General features: G+C 44.9%; 4 protein-coding genes across 6 annotated transcripts; 2 read left to right on the top strand and 2 right to left on the bottom strand.

The window, feature by feature from the left end:
- Positions 1–99: 99 nt before the first annotated feature.
- ucmaa (upper zone of growth plate and cartilage matrix associated a) lies at positions 100–1455 on the top strand. The gene is made up of 5 exons (XM_085902945.1): positions 100–229; positions 464–514; positions 601–693; positions 865–963; positions 1248–1455. The coding sequence occupies exons 1-5, from the start codon at positions 172–174 to the stop codon at positions 1334–1336; spliced, it is 390 nt and encodes a 129-aa protein (XP_085759071.1). The 5' UTR covers positions 100–171; the 3' UTR covers positions 1337–1455.
- mcm10 (minichromosome maintenance 10 replication initiation factor) lies at positions 386–6848 on the bottom strand. 3 transcript variants are annotated; one of them, XR_015063232.1, is made up of 19 exons: positions 6509–6848; positions 6294–6335; positions 5857–6120; positions 5567–5767; positions 5368–5490; positions 5101–5302; positions 4858–5023; positions 4592–4759; positions 4344–4460; positions 4024–4202; positions 3864–3958; positions 3667–3777; positions 3159–3599; positions 2958–3085; positions 2768–2881; positions 2549–2694; positions 2434–2476; positions 563–2342; positions 386–473 (listed from the first exon to the last, which is right to left on the bottom strand). XR_015063232.1 is itself a non-coding variant. In XM_085902938.1 (19 exons), the coding sequence occupies exons 3-19, from the start codon at positions 6298–6300 to the stop codon at positions 2265–2267; spliced, it is 2583 nt and encodes an 860-aa protein (XP_085759064.1). In that variant the 5' UTR covers positions 6301–6335; positions 6509–6545; positions 6634–6848; the 3' UTR covers positions 386–2264. The 3 variants fall into 3 exon arrangements, 1 of the variants encoding a protein (XP_085759064.1); XR_015063233.1 differs by having other exon boundaries at positions 386–709; positions 1973–2342; XM_085902938.1 differs by having other exon boundaries at positions 386–2342; positions 6509–6545; positions 6634–6848.
- Positions 6849–7280: 432 nt separating this feature from the next.
- On the bottom strand, positions 7281–11595 carry optn (optineurin). The gene is made up of 13 exons (XM_085902840.1): positions 11462–11595; positions 10532–10656; positions 10257–10456; positions 10027–10188; positions 9775–9953; positions 9604–9700; positions 9385–9494; positions 9158–9307; positions 8902–8986; positions 8669–8827; positions 8424–8557; positions 7916–7989; positions 7281–7808 (listed from the first exon to the last, which is right to left on the bottom strand). Exons 2-13 carry the CDS (start codon positions 10650–10652, stop codon positions 7696–7698), a joined length of 1584 nt encoding a protein of 527 aa, XP_085758966.1. The 5' UTR covers positions 10653–10656; positions 11462–11595; the 3' UTR covers positions 7281–7695.
- A 948-nt stretch (positions 11596–12543) lies between these two features.
- Positions 12544–15687, top strand: ccdc3a (coiled-coil domain containing 3a). The gene is made up of 3 exons (XM_085902568.1): positions 12544–13100; positions 13367–13544; positions 15098–15687. The coding sequence occupies exons 1-3, from the start codon at positions 12694–12696 to the stop codon at positions 15401–15403; spliced, it is 891 nt and encodes a 296-aa protein (XP_085758694.1). The 5' UTR covers positions 12544–12693; the 3' UTR covers positions 15404–15687.
- Positions 15688–15746: the final 59 nt, after the last annotated feature.

Here is a 15746-nt window from a genome sequence, read left to right as displayed (position 1 = left end):
TGTTTTTAATGTTTTAAGAATAAACTGCTTGAATTGCCATTTGTGTTGTTTAACATTGACTTGAAAGTCCCTCCTCACTTTCTCTCCTCCCACTCTTCCTCCCGCCTCTCATCCGCCCTTCTTACTTTTCTCCACACAAGTTTCGTCGGCAGTCTGTTCCCGCTCTCCAAGATGTCTCGAAGTCCGCTCTTCGCTCTGTCTTGCCTCATCACCCTCCTCATCCTCACTTGTGAGTTCATCCTGTAATTCTGTTTGGGGTGGGGGGGCAAAAAATCAGTCAAGTATTTGGAGTAGCTTGCAAAATATTTAAGGGAAAAAAAAAATTCTTACCTTCTAAGATGTCTTTTGCATGTGTTTACCAATATTAACTCAGCCCAAGCACATATTTTACATTTGAAAATATTTTAATTGTTCTGCCTGGCATCGATAAAAATACATTCCAAGTGAATATCTGTCTTCTTAGTTTCCAGTTTCTGTGAAAGTGCGGACGACCCAAAAGCAGCTGATGTCAAAGGTGATACTCTCTAAATACATCACATAAATATTCACCACTGTGGCTAACCTTCAAGCGTTGAACTCTGACCCCGCCACCACCACCAGAGACGGCGGGACGCGTGTTCATGCCCGAGGCGGACGCTGCCACCTTTTTCAAACGCCGCAGTCGCCGCTCAGTGAGATATTACGAGCGTCTCGGTGAGTCGTACACCGACTACAGATAGAAAAAAAGCTAAATTTGAGTCATGTGCGCCATAAGGGCAAAAACGGCTGCTTAGTCAATCATCACAGGCCTGCAGAAGGTGTCACGGGATATCGTGGCGCAGTGTCCTTTCTCACGCGAAACGCTCGGTCACCGTGTGTTTCCAGCTGAACAGAAGGTGTTTCGGATAAACGCGGAGCGCCGGAGGGAGCACAACGAAGAGAAACGCAACGAATACGAGAACTACGCCGAAGAAGATCGTACTGGTAAAATCTTTTATTTTACAAGAGAAAAATATAAATGTATAATTAACCTAATGTTGTGTTATGTAATAAATTTTGTTAGAAAAAATACATTGAAAAAAGAAATATTAAATCGCAATCACAATATTGATGGGGAAGGAAAAAAAAGAACAATGGCAATTATTTTTCTAAATCATTTGGCGCTACTTCACAATAAGAGCGAAATATTGTTTAAAAATGTACAGGTTTATAAAATGGTAAATACAAAATGAGGTCATGTTATGTTGTTGTCTCCTTTAAACGCACAGAACAAGGCGAACGAAGCAGAGAGAAGCAAGAGCAATATCGCGAGTACAACTATGACGGACGTTACCCTCGCTATCACTGGTTTCACTAAAATCAAGTGATCCATATATTCTAATAAAGCTTAAAATGTCTTTAAAAAAGCAGTTTTCTGCTTTTGTGTATAATTTTTTTTTTTATTGTACATGCTCGACAAATAAAGTCAACATTACGTAAGGCATGTTTGTTTGAACTGCTTTTTCCACGCACATACAAGGATTTATAAAAAGTTACCGTGATTGTGAGCCTGAGGCGTTTGAAAACGACATTTTAGACTCCCAACGCATTTGATTTCCTGAGCGGGGAAAGAATTGGAGCCCGACAAAGACACATTTTTGATGCATTTACCACAGAGCGGTCAGGAATTCAGAGTATTCAAATGGAAGAAGAGACGAGCTGCGCAAGTCATCAGGGTGAAATTATTTTCCGGATCGGAAAAACAGAAGAAGTAAAAGCAAAAAATGCACTCTGTAATTGCTAAAAGCTGATGTTGTCCTGTTTAAAATACCACCTGAGATTTCCGGGCTGGCGTGAGCCCCGACACCTGGAGAAGATTACAAAAATTTGTTTTGCCTTCACGCAGAAGACGAGAATCACATTTCATATTGTGTGGCGAGGGAGACGTGATTCACTGAGCGGCTCTCAAATGACCAAAAATGAAAGATGAATACATTTCTCATAAATGACCAACCTTAGATGTTCTTCCAAGATCTTTTAAAGTACAGAAACATGCCGAGTTTTTGCATGAAGGGATCCTCTCGGGCCCGCTGCAAAATTCTCGCTCTCTATTATCACAAAATCATAGTCAAGTATTTCCTTGTGGTGGAGCAATATTTAGAGGAAACACCCAAAAACGGAAACAATCAACCAAATTCTTTGCATATTTAGAACTTTTTCCTCCGGCAAATGCGAAAATCAGTGGTTTAACTTCTTCCCAAATGTCACATTTGTCCTCATGATCAAAATTAAAATGAGTTCTACTTTTAACTGTTGAGGAACCTTCCGTGTTCTTCCCCTCGCGGCTTGAGAAGCTCTCCGCCGATCTTTGGGCCCGTTTTCTCCTGTGGGAGAAAAAGAAGAAGAAGCAGCGATTTCATCCCGTGCAGACGGAAGGAATGTCTTGGATGCTTTTTTACATCATGACGCGTTTACCTTCAGCATTCCGTCACGTTGCCATTTGAAGAGGCCGCAATTGCTGGAAAAATGCGAGACAAGTGTTGTCGTTCCGATGCAGAAAAGATTCAAGGGATGCAAGGTCGCTTGCTACCTGCAGTGTTTGTGCGGCAGTCTGTCAAGGGCGATGGCTCTCTGGCCGCACGGGCACTTGAAGAAACGTTTGATGGCGTCGTGCCAGCGCAGCGGGTGACTCTCGGCCACGCAGCGATCGGCCGGTTTGAAATATGTGTAGCCGCACTGCGAGGTGAGCAAAGGAGAACTCGTAAAGCGTAAGCGGCGTCGTTCTATTTGTCGGCGGACAGGAAGTGACCTTTTGACAAGAAACAGCCCGACATTTCATCTCCCGGATGCCCTTCATTTTCTCCTCCATCTGTTCCTTCTTCACCAGCACGTCAAAATATCGCTCCTGGAGTTGATACTCAGCCTGCGAGGGGCGGCAAAAATGACCAAATTGAAACGAGACCAAAAAAAAATAAAAAATTGGGGAAGGTGATTCGTACCGCCTGTAGTGCCGCGCCGTGGAGAGATTTGGCGTTGAGGATTTTTTGAAACTCCTCCGACTGAATGTAGTCGCGTTCACCTCGCTGTTTCTTCTCAGCCGGCTCCAAGTCAGAATCGTCGCGCTCGACTGCGTGGATGATATTGAACGCAAAGTGGTTACTGCTTATTCATTCCATAAAAAACGGGTTACGTGTAGTTACCGTCGGGCGAGGTGAGATTTTTCTCCACCCGGGCGCTGATCTCGCCGCTGCTCGTCCTCTTCCTCTTGACAGCGTTGGGGTCTTCCTTCTCCAGCGCCATCCCCTTGGCTCTCAGCTTCTTCAGAGCCGCCAGCTTGGTGGTGGAGAGGCTCAGGGTGGTGGCGGGCGGGGTGGGACGCAGGCTTACGTCGAAGAAGAGGACGTCCTCGCCCTTTGCGAAGCCTCGACCCAGCGTGGGGGTTTGCGGCGTGGCGGGGCTTTGGGCGGTCGCGGGGACGCCTGCTTTGGGGGATGCCAGTAAAGACGACGCGGCCGACTTGGGCACCACGACCGCTCGACGTTGACGATTCAACAGGAACTCCCTTTGCTTCTGTTTCTGCTGCTTGAGAAGGTCTGAAGCCGTGATGGACTGAAGAGGAGCTCCTTGTGCGTCTTTAGGGACTGATAGACAAGACACAAACTCTGAGCCCGTGGTGACATTGGGTCGACATTTATCCGAGTCGCATACCGTGTCCTTGTATCAAATGCTTCTTGAGCTGCAGAGCTCCCGGCGACGGCACCGACATCAAGCTCTTGAATTCGTTGGAACAGTTTGACACCTCACCAGACAACTTCAGGGCTAACAAGATGGAAACAGATTGTCAGCGTGACACTTCACTCCGTCCGTGTCGAAAGGATCCAATGAAATGGCTGGAGTCGCGTTACCGAGCGTTTTCGCATGAAGGATGTGACGAGCGGAACCTTTCACAAAGAGCTTGTCCAAAGTTGTCTGTCCTGATTTTTGGGGTTTGGACGCAGATCTGCGCCGCATATGGATGCGATTAGGAAAATGTTACTTGAGAGCAGACGCCATCGTTGGACTCACAGTGATGCCGACGAGACGCCGCCGTAGTGAAAGCCGTTCTGACAGAGGCGCTCCCTGAGGCTGACGCCCTTCACCTTGCTCGGCGCCTTTCCGGAGAACGACGACTGCAGCTCGGAGCGCTTGGAGCTCATCTTCTTGTACTGGGCCTGGACGTGATATTGGCAGTACTGGCACTCGTACTGAAGGCAGAAAGAAGGATGGATGTCAAAGCTTATTTGAAGAATACAAGAATTGACTCATATTTCAATATTTGGAATTATAAATGACTCATCGAAGTCAAAAGTGTTTTAAATATTCCTATATTATATTGACAGTATTACCAAGTTAACAAGTTGAGAGCAGGGGTCTCCATTTTTCTTCATGGCTTTGCACGTGCCGTAATCTTGAGCTTCGCCCATCAGCAACACCTTCTGCGGGTGATCCACTGTCAAGCTGACCTGCATGTTATAAGATGGAAACTTTTTTTTTTAGAATGTCAATGAACTGCTTAAATCACTCCATGGCAGTAAACAAAGCCAAAGTTAATAAAAATAATATTGGCATTTTAATGTGAGATGTTTGCGCTCACCCCATCATATCCGTCTTTTTGTTTCATGGAGTTGGGGTTGAGGATTCCGATGACGCTGCCCGTTTCGGTCTTCCAGTGTTCCTTATGGACGTTTCCAAACAGCAAAAGCGACACGAACACATCCAGGTTGTGGAGGTCGTTCAACTTCCAGATGCTAAATGTTTTACCCTTTATTGGCAGAGATGTTGTGGCGTAAAAAAAAAAAAAAAAAAAAAAAAACCTTAAAAATCTCACAAGAGTTGTTGGATCGAATACGGGATTCTTACGCTGCTGCTGCTTTGCGGTGTTGCTTTGCTGACCAGCACGCCAAACGTCACCCAGTCGCTGTCCTCCAGCTTCTCGCGTTGCAGGCGCTCCGGCACCTGTGACAGGCGGATGAGGCGGCGGTCGGCCATTTTACGATCCATATCGCTGGATGAAACGCGTGGCTTTCTGAAAAGTAGACAAAAAGGCTGATTAAAAACCATGCAGAGAATTGAATGTACAATTCGAGCTTTCTCAAAAAAGACCTCAGTCGCAATCCGGAGTATTTTTCCATCGCCACATCTTTAGGAAGAGAATCCAGCTTAGGCGGTCCCGCTGAAGAAGAAGTCGGGCAGGGTCTGCTCTGGAAGGTTGTCGACGGACGATGAGGAGTGGCCGCCTTGCTTGTGCTTTCCACAGGCAGGAAGGAGCTTCCCATCTTAATCTCCACCAATGGTGCTCTGGCTTCTGGTATGAACAAATATAATACACTGAGAAATGAGCGGCGCAAATAACTCGGGTGATGAGTTTACCTGGTGAAGTGCTTTGGTGGGTCACTCTGGGTTTGCGTTTGACTGAGTCGGCGTTGCTCAGCTCGGCGATAAAGTCAGAGGACTCCTGGTCTCCTGTTTTTACTGGATCGGGCGACGATGTCACTGATATTTCAGTGGAACGTGAACATAATTATAAGCAAGCGTGACGATGAATTGTATTTGCGCATTTCACTTGTACCTGATTTATTTTTTAGCTTCTGTGTCACAGCCGCTGGCTTTGCTGGGATCCGCTTTTTGGGGGCCTGGCTGGGACGCAAAGGTTTCAGAGTGGGTGAGCTCCCTGATGGTTTCACCGAGGAAGAGGAGCAGGAAGCACTCTGGCTCGCTTCCAGCTGCTTCTGCAATGCCTGCATTTTCTCTTGCATCTGCCTCAACTCCTCTGAACATGATGGAAGGTGGAAAAAAAAATCCATGAAAAAAAAAAATAAACTTGTGGTGTGTTCTGCAAGAAATGACGCAGATACAAACCTTGTAGCTCCTCTTGGGACCTGTTAAGACTCTCGTTGGCTTTGCTATTATTTTCTTTCACCACCTGCTCTTCTTTTTTAATATCATCCACATCTCCAAATAGCTCAGTCAATTCATCCTTCGGCTCCACATCTTGTCCTTCCACATACTCTTCCCCATCGTCATTGTCAAACAGGTCATCCAAGTCATCTGCTTGCTGCTGGTCTTCTTCACAGCCATCATTTTCAGCCATCAGCGCTGTCAAAATGTCCAAATCGTCTTCACCTGGATGAAGAGTAAAAAATGTACCGTTCAACACACTGCTAAGAAATAGACACACAAATCATTCTTATTCACACCAATAGACAATATAGTCTTCAATGAGCCTGACTTGGATTTCTTCTAGAATGTGGAGGGAACTGAGAGGAAAAATGTCAAATAAAATAAAAAGTACTTACAATCCATGATCAAGTAGAGTCAACCTGATTACACCTGCCAAGCTACAGAACAAAGGCGGTTTAAGTGGCAGTATCATTACAAGCACAGTAGACATTTTACATGGGGACATTTTACACATTAACAAACCACCATTACGACAGGGACGTGAATATAATATGATTAGTTACAATATCGTCGGTCCATGAAATTCAACATACTAAGACAATCAACTTACCGCTTAGGTGCCAAATTTTCACCTTGTGTCTTCTATACTATTCAACGGATTGAAAAAGTTGTTTTAGTATATGACTATTATTTTTATAACACGTAAATATATCCGTGTTTTATCGTTTAACAAACCATATTTTGGCTGTTCTTCTTCCCAAAGCGAGGGAGAAACTCTAAACTGGCGCTAAACTGAGGACCCCGCAGTGTCAAATCATTTTTAGGTGGCTCAAATGTGCCTGACTGTGAAAGCTCTCTCGACATTGGATTTACTTCTTAGTCAAGACGAAAATTTTCAAAGATGTACAAAATTAAAACGGATAAGTGAATGGATAGCTGAATGCAGAAGGAGCATAGTTTACAATGTTTTTTATTTTACAGCAGCAGAAGGGCAAATGTTCGGGCAGCAAAGTAGGCGTGCTCTATTGTCGACGTCATAAAGAGAAGAACAAGCGTTTATAAATAGCATAATTAAATAGCAATTAAATAGCAAAAAGCATAATTGTAAATATATGCTGAACATGCAATTGTCAATGGAGATATCTGCATATTCATTTCACCTAAATGTGTTTGAGGGACATAAAGTCATTATATGATATGAATAAAAATAGAATTACCATCAAAGAGCAATACTGTATTTGTCTTCACAGGATGGAGGAAGGCGATGATGACCGGACCTTGAGGACTACAGCAAAGATGGGGACTACATTCACACCAGCTAAGATGAAATCATTTTGAAATGCATGGACATGTGCTCATTTATCACAGAGAAACCAATCCTCTGACCCAATGACATCAATTTATTCAACAGAACATTTTGAAAGAGCAGTGTACAGGTTCAAAAGGTTGTGAGCCTCCTAAAATTAAATATACCTGCTTATATAAAGTATATGTGCCCGATGATAAAGTTTCAAAGAAAAATATTACCCGATCGTACAAAAGCCCCCGAGTAACATATTTATTAAAGTCTCGATACTTGGACATTCCTTGCATATTGATCTGACACACGCAAACAAAAACTGCGAGATGACGTCAAACATGAAAAAGGTATCAACTCTTCCGAATCTTGCATTTGAACAAGCAAGGAGTCACTGACGAATCGTTCTCCTCTCATCACAGGAAAGAGTTTAAGTCCAGAGGAAGACTAAGATTAAAGTGCAATTACGGCTAACACTATCATAAACCAACGAGACGGGGCTAGTTGATGCAGTCCATGATGTGGATCTGCAGAGTGTCCAAATCTGGCAGTCGTTCGTCACACTTTGGACAAACGTGTGCGGGAATATCGCGCTGCTGCTGCCAGTCGGTACCTGCAAGACAAAAAAAAACAAAAACTGCTGAGTGGACAGTTTCTTCCACCCCCAACCACAGACTGTTGCTTGAAAGCATCAAGAGCAGACATGAACAAAAATCATACCTCTTGAAACTAAAGCTTGCCCTCGTGGACTTGGATTTGGCATATGTCTGCTTCGCATTTCACCTAATGTTTGCCTGTGGACACACACACACACAATACGGCAAGAGTGAAGAAACGGAACGTCACACCTTTAGTGCATTCCTCCTCAAACGGAGCAGTGCGTGTGAATAAGGTGTACTTGCGCATCTTCTACACAAGGTGGCAGCAGCGATGTGTATATCTATTTACTTTTTTGTTTATATTAGTAACAACACCGTGTTATGGAGAAGGGGGACTAATTATGATTTAACAACTGCAGAGGTGATAGATTTTCTTCTTCCTATGAGGGTGTAACAAAATAACTGAAGCATATTTGAGATGTGTTTTCAGCAAATGGGACAGTTTTGCTTCTTGCGTAGTGGTCATAAAAAAATAAAAATGTGTTTGCTGCTTTAATTGCCTGCCTGTAGCCACTTTGCATTGGCTGCTACCACCAGTTGCGGTGCTGTTTGTCAATCTTTCTCCATACCGGCTCATCTCCTCCTGCAGATGGATGTTCTGCTTCTTTACATATTCCAGCTGAACAGACAGACGCTCCCTCTCCTCGTGCAGTTTCTCCCTCGCCGCCCGCTCGGCGTAAAAATCAGCGGAGTAGACCTCGGCCTGGGGAGAGAGGGAATCGCCACGTCAAATTGGAAAATTAAGATGTAAAAAAAAAAAAAAAAAAGACTACAAATATGGCTTTCAAGAGCCACAAAATTGAAGTGTGCCCACCTGCGCTTCCAAGACAGAGATAGTCTCCAGCTCCTTCTCCTTCTTGAAGACCTCCTGCTTCAAGCTGTCGATGTGCTCCTGCTTGGTAGCCAGGGCCTTCTCAGCAGCGCTGAGCTGACCTCTAAGCTCGTCCACCACCTCCTTGCCCACCAACCCGGCCTGCGGCACCAATGACTTAATTGATTCAAAGCAAATAGCAAACCGGCAAAAAATGTTTCTGCTCCACACGTTACCTCTCTCTTCTTCTGCTCTTCCTGGAGCTCATTGTAGTCTTCGAACAGTTTAGCGTAGGCGTCCTTCAGCTGGGCCAGGTTGCTCCTGGACCAAAATTAATTCCATTACACGTCATTCAAAGGGACAAATTTGTGATGGGAAAATGAAGCTTCACAGTTGCTTTGTGAAGCGGTTGCTGTATTTTTTGATGCCTCTAGATGGCACTCTGTGTTTGAAGCTTTATTTTCCCATCTGCGAGTACAAGTGTTCACGGACCTCTCCTCCATGGTCTTCTTCTGCACGATTAAGTTCTGCGCCTGAATGCTGTCGAGTTGCACCTTGAGCTTTTCGTTCTGCAATTTAACAGCCTGCATGTTGACCAGTTGGGCCCTCAGAGTGGCCACGTTGTTCTCCATCTCGCGACATCTGCGAGGAGAAACAAGTTGAGGCATGATAGTGCCATCCTATATGCTTGTTTTCCCTCAAAGTAATTGTTAACAAACCGCTCCTGCAGGTTCTTCTTCATGCCTTCCGCTTCATCCTGCTTACTCTGGGCCTGCTGCAACTTTTGAACCAATGACATCATCTGCGATCTTATAAACTCGGATGCCACCTGGAACGCAGACAAATATTTCAGACATTTTTGATAAGTGATGTCCAACCGCTTCCTTGTGAGAATTCGGTAATACGTGACTCACACAGACACATTAAAACGTAAATACCTCGGCCTTCTCCGAATTGTCTCTGGTCTCTTCCGTCAAGCTGGTTTGTGTTGTTATGGTCGCATGTTGACTCCTCTTTTCCTCCATCGTTTTTATTCTGTTAAGAGTGCAACAAGGTTGAGGGAAAGAATTGATGGAATGCATATACGAATGATAAGAAAAACATTTTACATGTCGACGGTTGCCTGCAGTTCGGCCTGCAGCCGCTCGGCTCGTTGGGTCTCGTTCCTGAGGGACTGCAGCAGGTGGCTGACGGTCATCTCCTCGCTGTCCAGATGGGACGCCGTCATGCTCGCGTCGAGATGTTTGTTGCTCTCACTGACGTCTTTCATGCCGACGCCACCTTCGTCCTGAAAAGACACGGTTGTCTTTTGATCAACCACCACTAACGTGCGTCAAGGTAAATTTTTTTTTCTTCCTCACCGACACAGTTATTATCTCGATGAAAGAGTCTTCACAAAAGTTTGGCTTCCACTTCAGCTGCAACTCGGAGTTGAGAGCCACCAGGTCGTTCTTCTCCGCCTGCAGTCGGCTGACCAGAGCGCGCAGGGCGTCCGTTTCGGCGCTGTGACTGGAAGGCGCTACCTGGAAATGACATGTTGAGTGAAAATTAGGATTGCTGATTTTTTGTTCTGCCTAACAAGCGCACTCACTTGTGAGCCATCCAAAGCATTGGGTGACTGCACCACTTTCTTGCTGAGCTCCTGGTTTTGCATAGCCAGGACCTCCATCTGAACCCGGGCCTCCCCGAGCCTCGTCTCCAGGAACACCCGCTCCTGCCGCTGCTTCTCGCGCCACAAGAAGAGCTCCTCAAAACGCTCTTTCATCGACAGGTTGGTCTGACGCAAAGCCTCTGCGGGAAGGGGGAAAAGCACATAAAGCGGACCATTTAACAAAGCTCGATAACGTGACCACTACTTTCACTCACCTTTAAGGTTGCGGTTTTCCTGAATAAGAGTTTTCATCTGGACCAAGGCCTCCTCTGACGTTCCCACCATGCTGGGGGAGCCAGCAGTGTCCCCATTCAGCATGGGCTCGACGGAATCCATGATACTGAGAGAAATAAAAAACAAAACGTTTCTCTTTACAGCGATAATACTGTTTTGAAGGGTTGCAAAAAGGGAGGAAAGTCGGTAAACTACGGGATGAAGTAGCTAACAGAAAATTCCCCTCATTTTGCAAGCCTGGTTTCAAGCGATACTGTCATAGATGAAATAATTATTCTGGTTTGACATGGCATTGTTTAGTCTTAATATTTTGCGGTGTAGTGACAAAAGCCTTGAGTGACTCAGGACTTAAGCATGCTGCACGAGCAAGAAAAACAACGAGGCACTTTCACGTGAAGTCATGTTGTCAGCAGGCCACATGACATCTTAATCATGTCGTGGACCTCCACGCAACACATCGGGTCAGTTGGAATTGGAAAGGTCAAGATAAAAAAAAAAAAGGATGACAAGGGTGGTTCGTCTTCTATTCATCAAATATACAGTCAAGTTGAAAGCCCTCTCCATGAAAACACACTCCAATAGCAGTTTTAAATTTTAAGTCAATTTTGTGTATATTCTGATTTGTCTTGATGCGTTTATGTTTTCAATGTTGCTTAGTTACGTTACTTTCCTCAGTATTTTGTTTTTTACGGGTGCTGTATTGTTTTCGTTGTGGAGACAAGTCCCTACGATATTCCAGCAGAAGAGTAAACTTCACTTTTGGACAAACCAAGCATTACAGTCCATCGACTTTCTCTTTCGATACGTACTAAATGACGAGCCAAGTTTTCTATCGAAATGTATTTAGCAGTGAAGGCAACACATTTCCGAACTGCGTCACAACAAAACAAGTAAAGAAGCTTAAAACTGACCTTCAGTGGAATCCGGAACGCAAGTTTAGATGTTCGTGTTGAAAACAAGATAGCAACACTGATTAAAATAAGTGTTAGATTGTTGATGAACCTTGCAATGTCCGCTTCTGGTTTGGGTGAAATTCAAGTCCAACGTTGAAAACAAAGACAATATAGTTATTGACTTCAAAATAAGATACAAAACTCAACGACCCCTTTCATTGGAGCAGTGAGAATACTGATACCTTTTATTTTGAAGACGTCTTCGTTTGGTTTTCCTGTCATGAGAAACACCCTTAACGGAATCTGTTTCCTTTGAGTGACGTCACAAAGTCGTAGCTCCGAGGCGTCTGTTCTCGGTTTACGTCAATCACTAACGTCGCGCAGTGAAACATTTCGCTCAAATTTTAAGCATATTTTCCAAATTTACCAATACTATGCCTTAATCACAGCGTTATCACGGGTCAGTGATGGACGTTGTACAAATTCTGGTGGTGTCGCTGCTGTAGAAACAAAACACTGTCGTAAACCGAGCGATTATTTTATCTTTAATCTTCTGCAAGGTAAAATATTCAAACAGGTCCCCTTTAAAGTTCTCAAACATTTGGATTTTTAGTTGAATTCGCTGCATATTTTCTCAAGTTTCTCAAATTACAGCCTTTATTCAAGCATGTTGATATTCTATTTAAAATCCACTAGATGGCAGTGTTTCACACGCACAAACGGGTAATGGCGTTAATCTTGTCAAGGATGAAAGAGGAACTGATGACCTGATGTCATGACATGAGTCGACGTTCAAGGTTTAAATGTTCCTTTGTTATTCCAACTTTGCATAATACATAATGGATGGAAGGAAGGAAAGAATAAAGGAATTACAGGTATACGAGAAGGAAGGAAAAAGGGGGTCATTTTGAAACAATTTTTTGTAAGTGCATTCCCAGTTTGTGTAGCAATCTCAATATTTAACTCTGAATTGAAAAGTGAGTTATGCAACAGAGGAATTCCATGTGCACCAACCAGCTCACAAAAAATCACATAAACCCACTTTTTCATGCGTCCCTGAATGCAGCACCGGTGCTCCCTGCAGAGCTCTTAAAAAAAGGGAGGCGTGCGAGAAGGACACTTTGGAATTGGCTCCCAAAGTTTGCAGGAAAGCAGCAGGTTCTTTGCGCTTTACCAATTTATGGAGCGAACTTTTTATATTTGTAAGCGTCCAATTGTAACTCAAGCTGAACATCACTCCGGGCTCCGTGATGACATTCACGGTTATTCTCATTGCACTACTTAGCGTATTTACGCACCGAGACACTTTGACGCACGGCTGCCAGTTGCCGTCCGAGTGGCGGCCACTGAGCGAGGGATGCCGCGCGGAGCTGGCCGAGATTATCGTATACGCGCGGGTTCTGGCCATCCACCGGGAGCCCCTGGGCGGTGGGGTGGACAGCCTCTACAACTCGCTCCCCGTCGGATTCGGTTACGGGTACGAGGGCGCGGAGGAAGGGCTGCTGTACTCCGCGGAGGTGGAGCTGCTATGCGATCAAGCCTGGGGGAGCATGCTGGAGGTCCCGGCGGGGTCTCGGCTTAATTTCACCGGCCTGGGCTACCTCTCCTGTCAATCTCACACAGTGATGGAGAACTACTCTTACTTCTTCTTCCTCAGGTATGCAAATACGTTTAATTCATTGACAAGTGCACCCCCTAGGAATAATATTTGATTCACTCCATATATTGGTGATCTGATGAATAAAGAACTTCTCAATTCAATATTTTTTTCCATTTGTTGATGTGCACGAACAACACTAGGATATTTGGTTGCTATATTATTGGAGAACTCCAGCACCAATGGTGGAGACATAAAACAAACAACAAAGTATCTCACCAGACATGTGCAGCATCCTTTTTGAATGTTCATGATTTCTCCTCTAGGATGGATGAGAACTACAACATCTTGCCCCACGGCGTCAACTTCCAGGACGCCATCTTCCCCGACACGGCCGAGAACCGGCGTACCTTCTCCAGCCTCTTCCAGTTCTCCAACTGCACTCAGGGGAGCCAGCCGTTCCACACTTTCAGCCCTGAGTGGGACACAGTGGAAGACAGCAGGGTAGGGTGTTAATATTTAATGTTGTGGGGGCAAATTGTTAAGGAAAGAAGATACTCAAGGTTTGTTTCCAGCATGAGAATATAGCTAGCAAGCAAAATAACTAGCGTAGTGTAGATTACAATAATGCACTCAAGCAGGCTGGTCAGCTAAACATTTTTGTTCTTCTGCTGACTGCTCATGGGCAGCTCGAGAAAACATGCCATGACAAGTTAAAAAGGAATTGAATTGTTTTACTGGTTGTAAAAGTGTAGGGGGGTTAAGGCCCCCCCAACCCCCCTTGGAACTACGCTCCTGTAAGTTAACTATTTTGTTGCTATAGCAACACTAGCTTCTTCCTTGATTATACAGACATTAACACGGTGGGGAAAAAAAATAAAGATCAAATCGAGGGGGTCCAATTTTTGGTACCGATGGGAATACTAGAGCCCACTGGGGTAGAGAAACGTATTAATATGCGGCAAGCACGTGATTGGCCGCACACGCTGACATGTCAGCCGGTGAGGATTAAAGCAAGAGACTGAGCGGCGGCAGAGGTTAAAGGTCAAATAGCAGAGATGTTCATCTGTGACGGACATAAGGTCACTCACTCACTTACGTGACCCTGAGAACAAAGCAAAAGCGCATCTTTGGTCTGTGTGTGGCTTTGACCTCCAGGCTTATGGATGACAAGCGCTCGCACGTCTTTTAAGGGGGTCGTGCAGGTCAAGGCGAGGCAATACAGGTGTTTAGGAATTTCCCAAGATTTTTTTTTTTCGTCACCTCTTGCCATACAGTTTGGGGAAAAAGTAGAACGCTTTTTCATTCCCGGGTGGACACTTGAAGCTTTCAAGACGTGACTTCCTAAAATTGAGTGTGGGGGTGTTGTTGTTTCAGCCCCGTGGGAAGCAGACACCCCCTGAAGGACACACAAGAGACTTCCTCTCCTTTTCAAAACCCTTCATTAGAGGCTACCATGTAATCTTTCCACTGAAAGATAAGCCATTACCCCCCCACACACCCCATCCTATTATTATATAATGCGAAAGAAATAATTAACATTTGCTGATGAGAGAAATGCTCAAAGCTAGCACAATCTTTTACGGCTCTCGTAAATGGACGTTCATCAGGTAGTCAATACCAAAATAGTAGATTTTGTTCAAATGTTATCATTTACGTACGTGCCTTCGAGAGTTATTTTTACAGACGATGCTTTAACAGCTGGCAGGTAATATGCGGATGTTTTGACAGATGTGTGCATGTTTTAGGTATCCCACAGAGAATCAACTTTCTTGAGAAAGACTTCACAATTGCAAATATATTACAGTCTATTATGATTTGGACTAAAATTGTCACTGGAGGAGAAATAAATTAAAAAAAAAAAACACATCAGGGCGTACAATGGTATTCCTGGTGTGCAGTGATGAAAGAAGAAGAGTAATATACTCCAAGTGCATGCTGGGTAAATCACATCACTTACACAGCTAGACGCTGAGAGGTTTGTCCTCCAGTTTGGGAGGAAAATAAACAAGCAGCCTATTCGTTGACTCTGTGCTCCCCCCCCCCCCCCCCCCCAGCTGCTGTGCTCCTCCATGCAGGCGGCGCTGTTCGACGAGGAAGAGCGAGCCCGCGACCTGCAGGAGCGCCTGGCCGCCGCCGAGCGCAGGAACAAACAACTAAAGGCCCGCGTCCGTAAAGTCAAACGCTCCCTGAGGAACGCCCGTAAGGCCACGCGCAAGGCCGAGCAGGAGGCCCAGGACCTGCTGGTGAGGCTCACGGCGGCCGAGCGCCAAGTCGGCCATCACCTCAACACCATCACGCAGGAAGAACCCCCGCCGGGGCGATACGCCGGCTCGGCCCTACGGCAGAGAACTCGACTCTGATCAAACCTGAAGGTTGGACTATGAGAGACTGCTGGGCGGTCTTTGTGGACAAAAACCATCCCAGTATCTGGATTTCAGTCTCCATTCAAGATTTGAGATTTTCTCCATCCATGTTGGGTGGAAAATCAAGCTACTGGTTCATAACATTTATTCAAAATGCTCAAATGTATGATTCATATCCAATATCACCTATCACAATATATAGAATAAAATCTTGTGTCACTTTAAGCAGCAATCTGATTGGCTGCAAAGTATTGTGATGTTTTCATATTTTGAGCAAAATAAACTAGATGGAATGTTTCAACTTTGGAATCAAATGGCGCTGCCCGATGTTTATTAGGCG

This window comes from Syngnathus leptorhynchus, chromosome 21, assembly GCF_054491065.1.
Source record: "Syngnathus leptorhynchus isolate UIUO chromosome 21, UIUO_Slep, whole genome shotgun sequence".
NCBI lineage: Eukaryota > Metazoa > Chordata > Actinopteri > Syngnathiformes > Syngnathidae > Syngnathus > Syngnathus leptorhynchus.
Note: the sequence above shows the minus strand (reverse complement) of the source record. Positions and strands in the feature narration are given on the sequence as shown.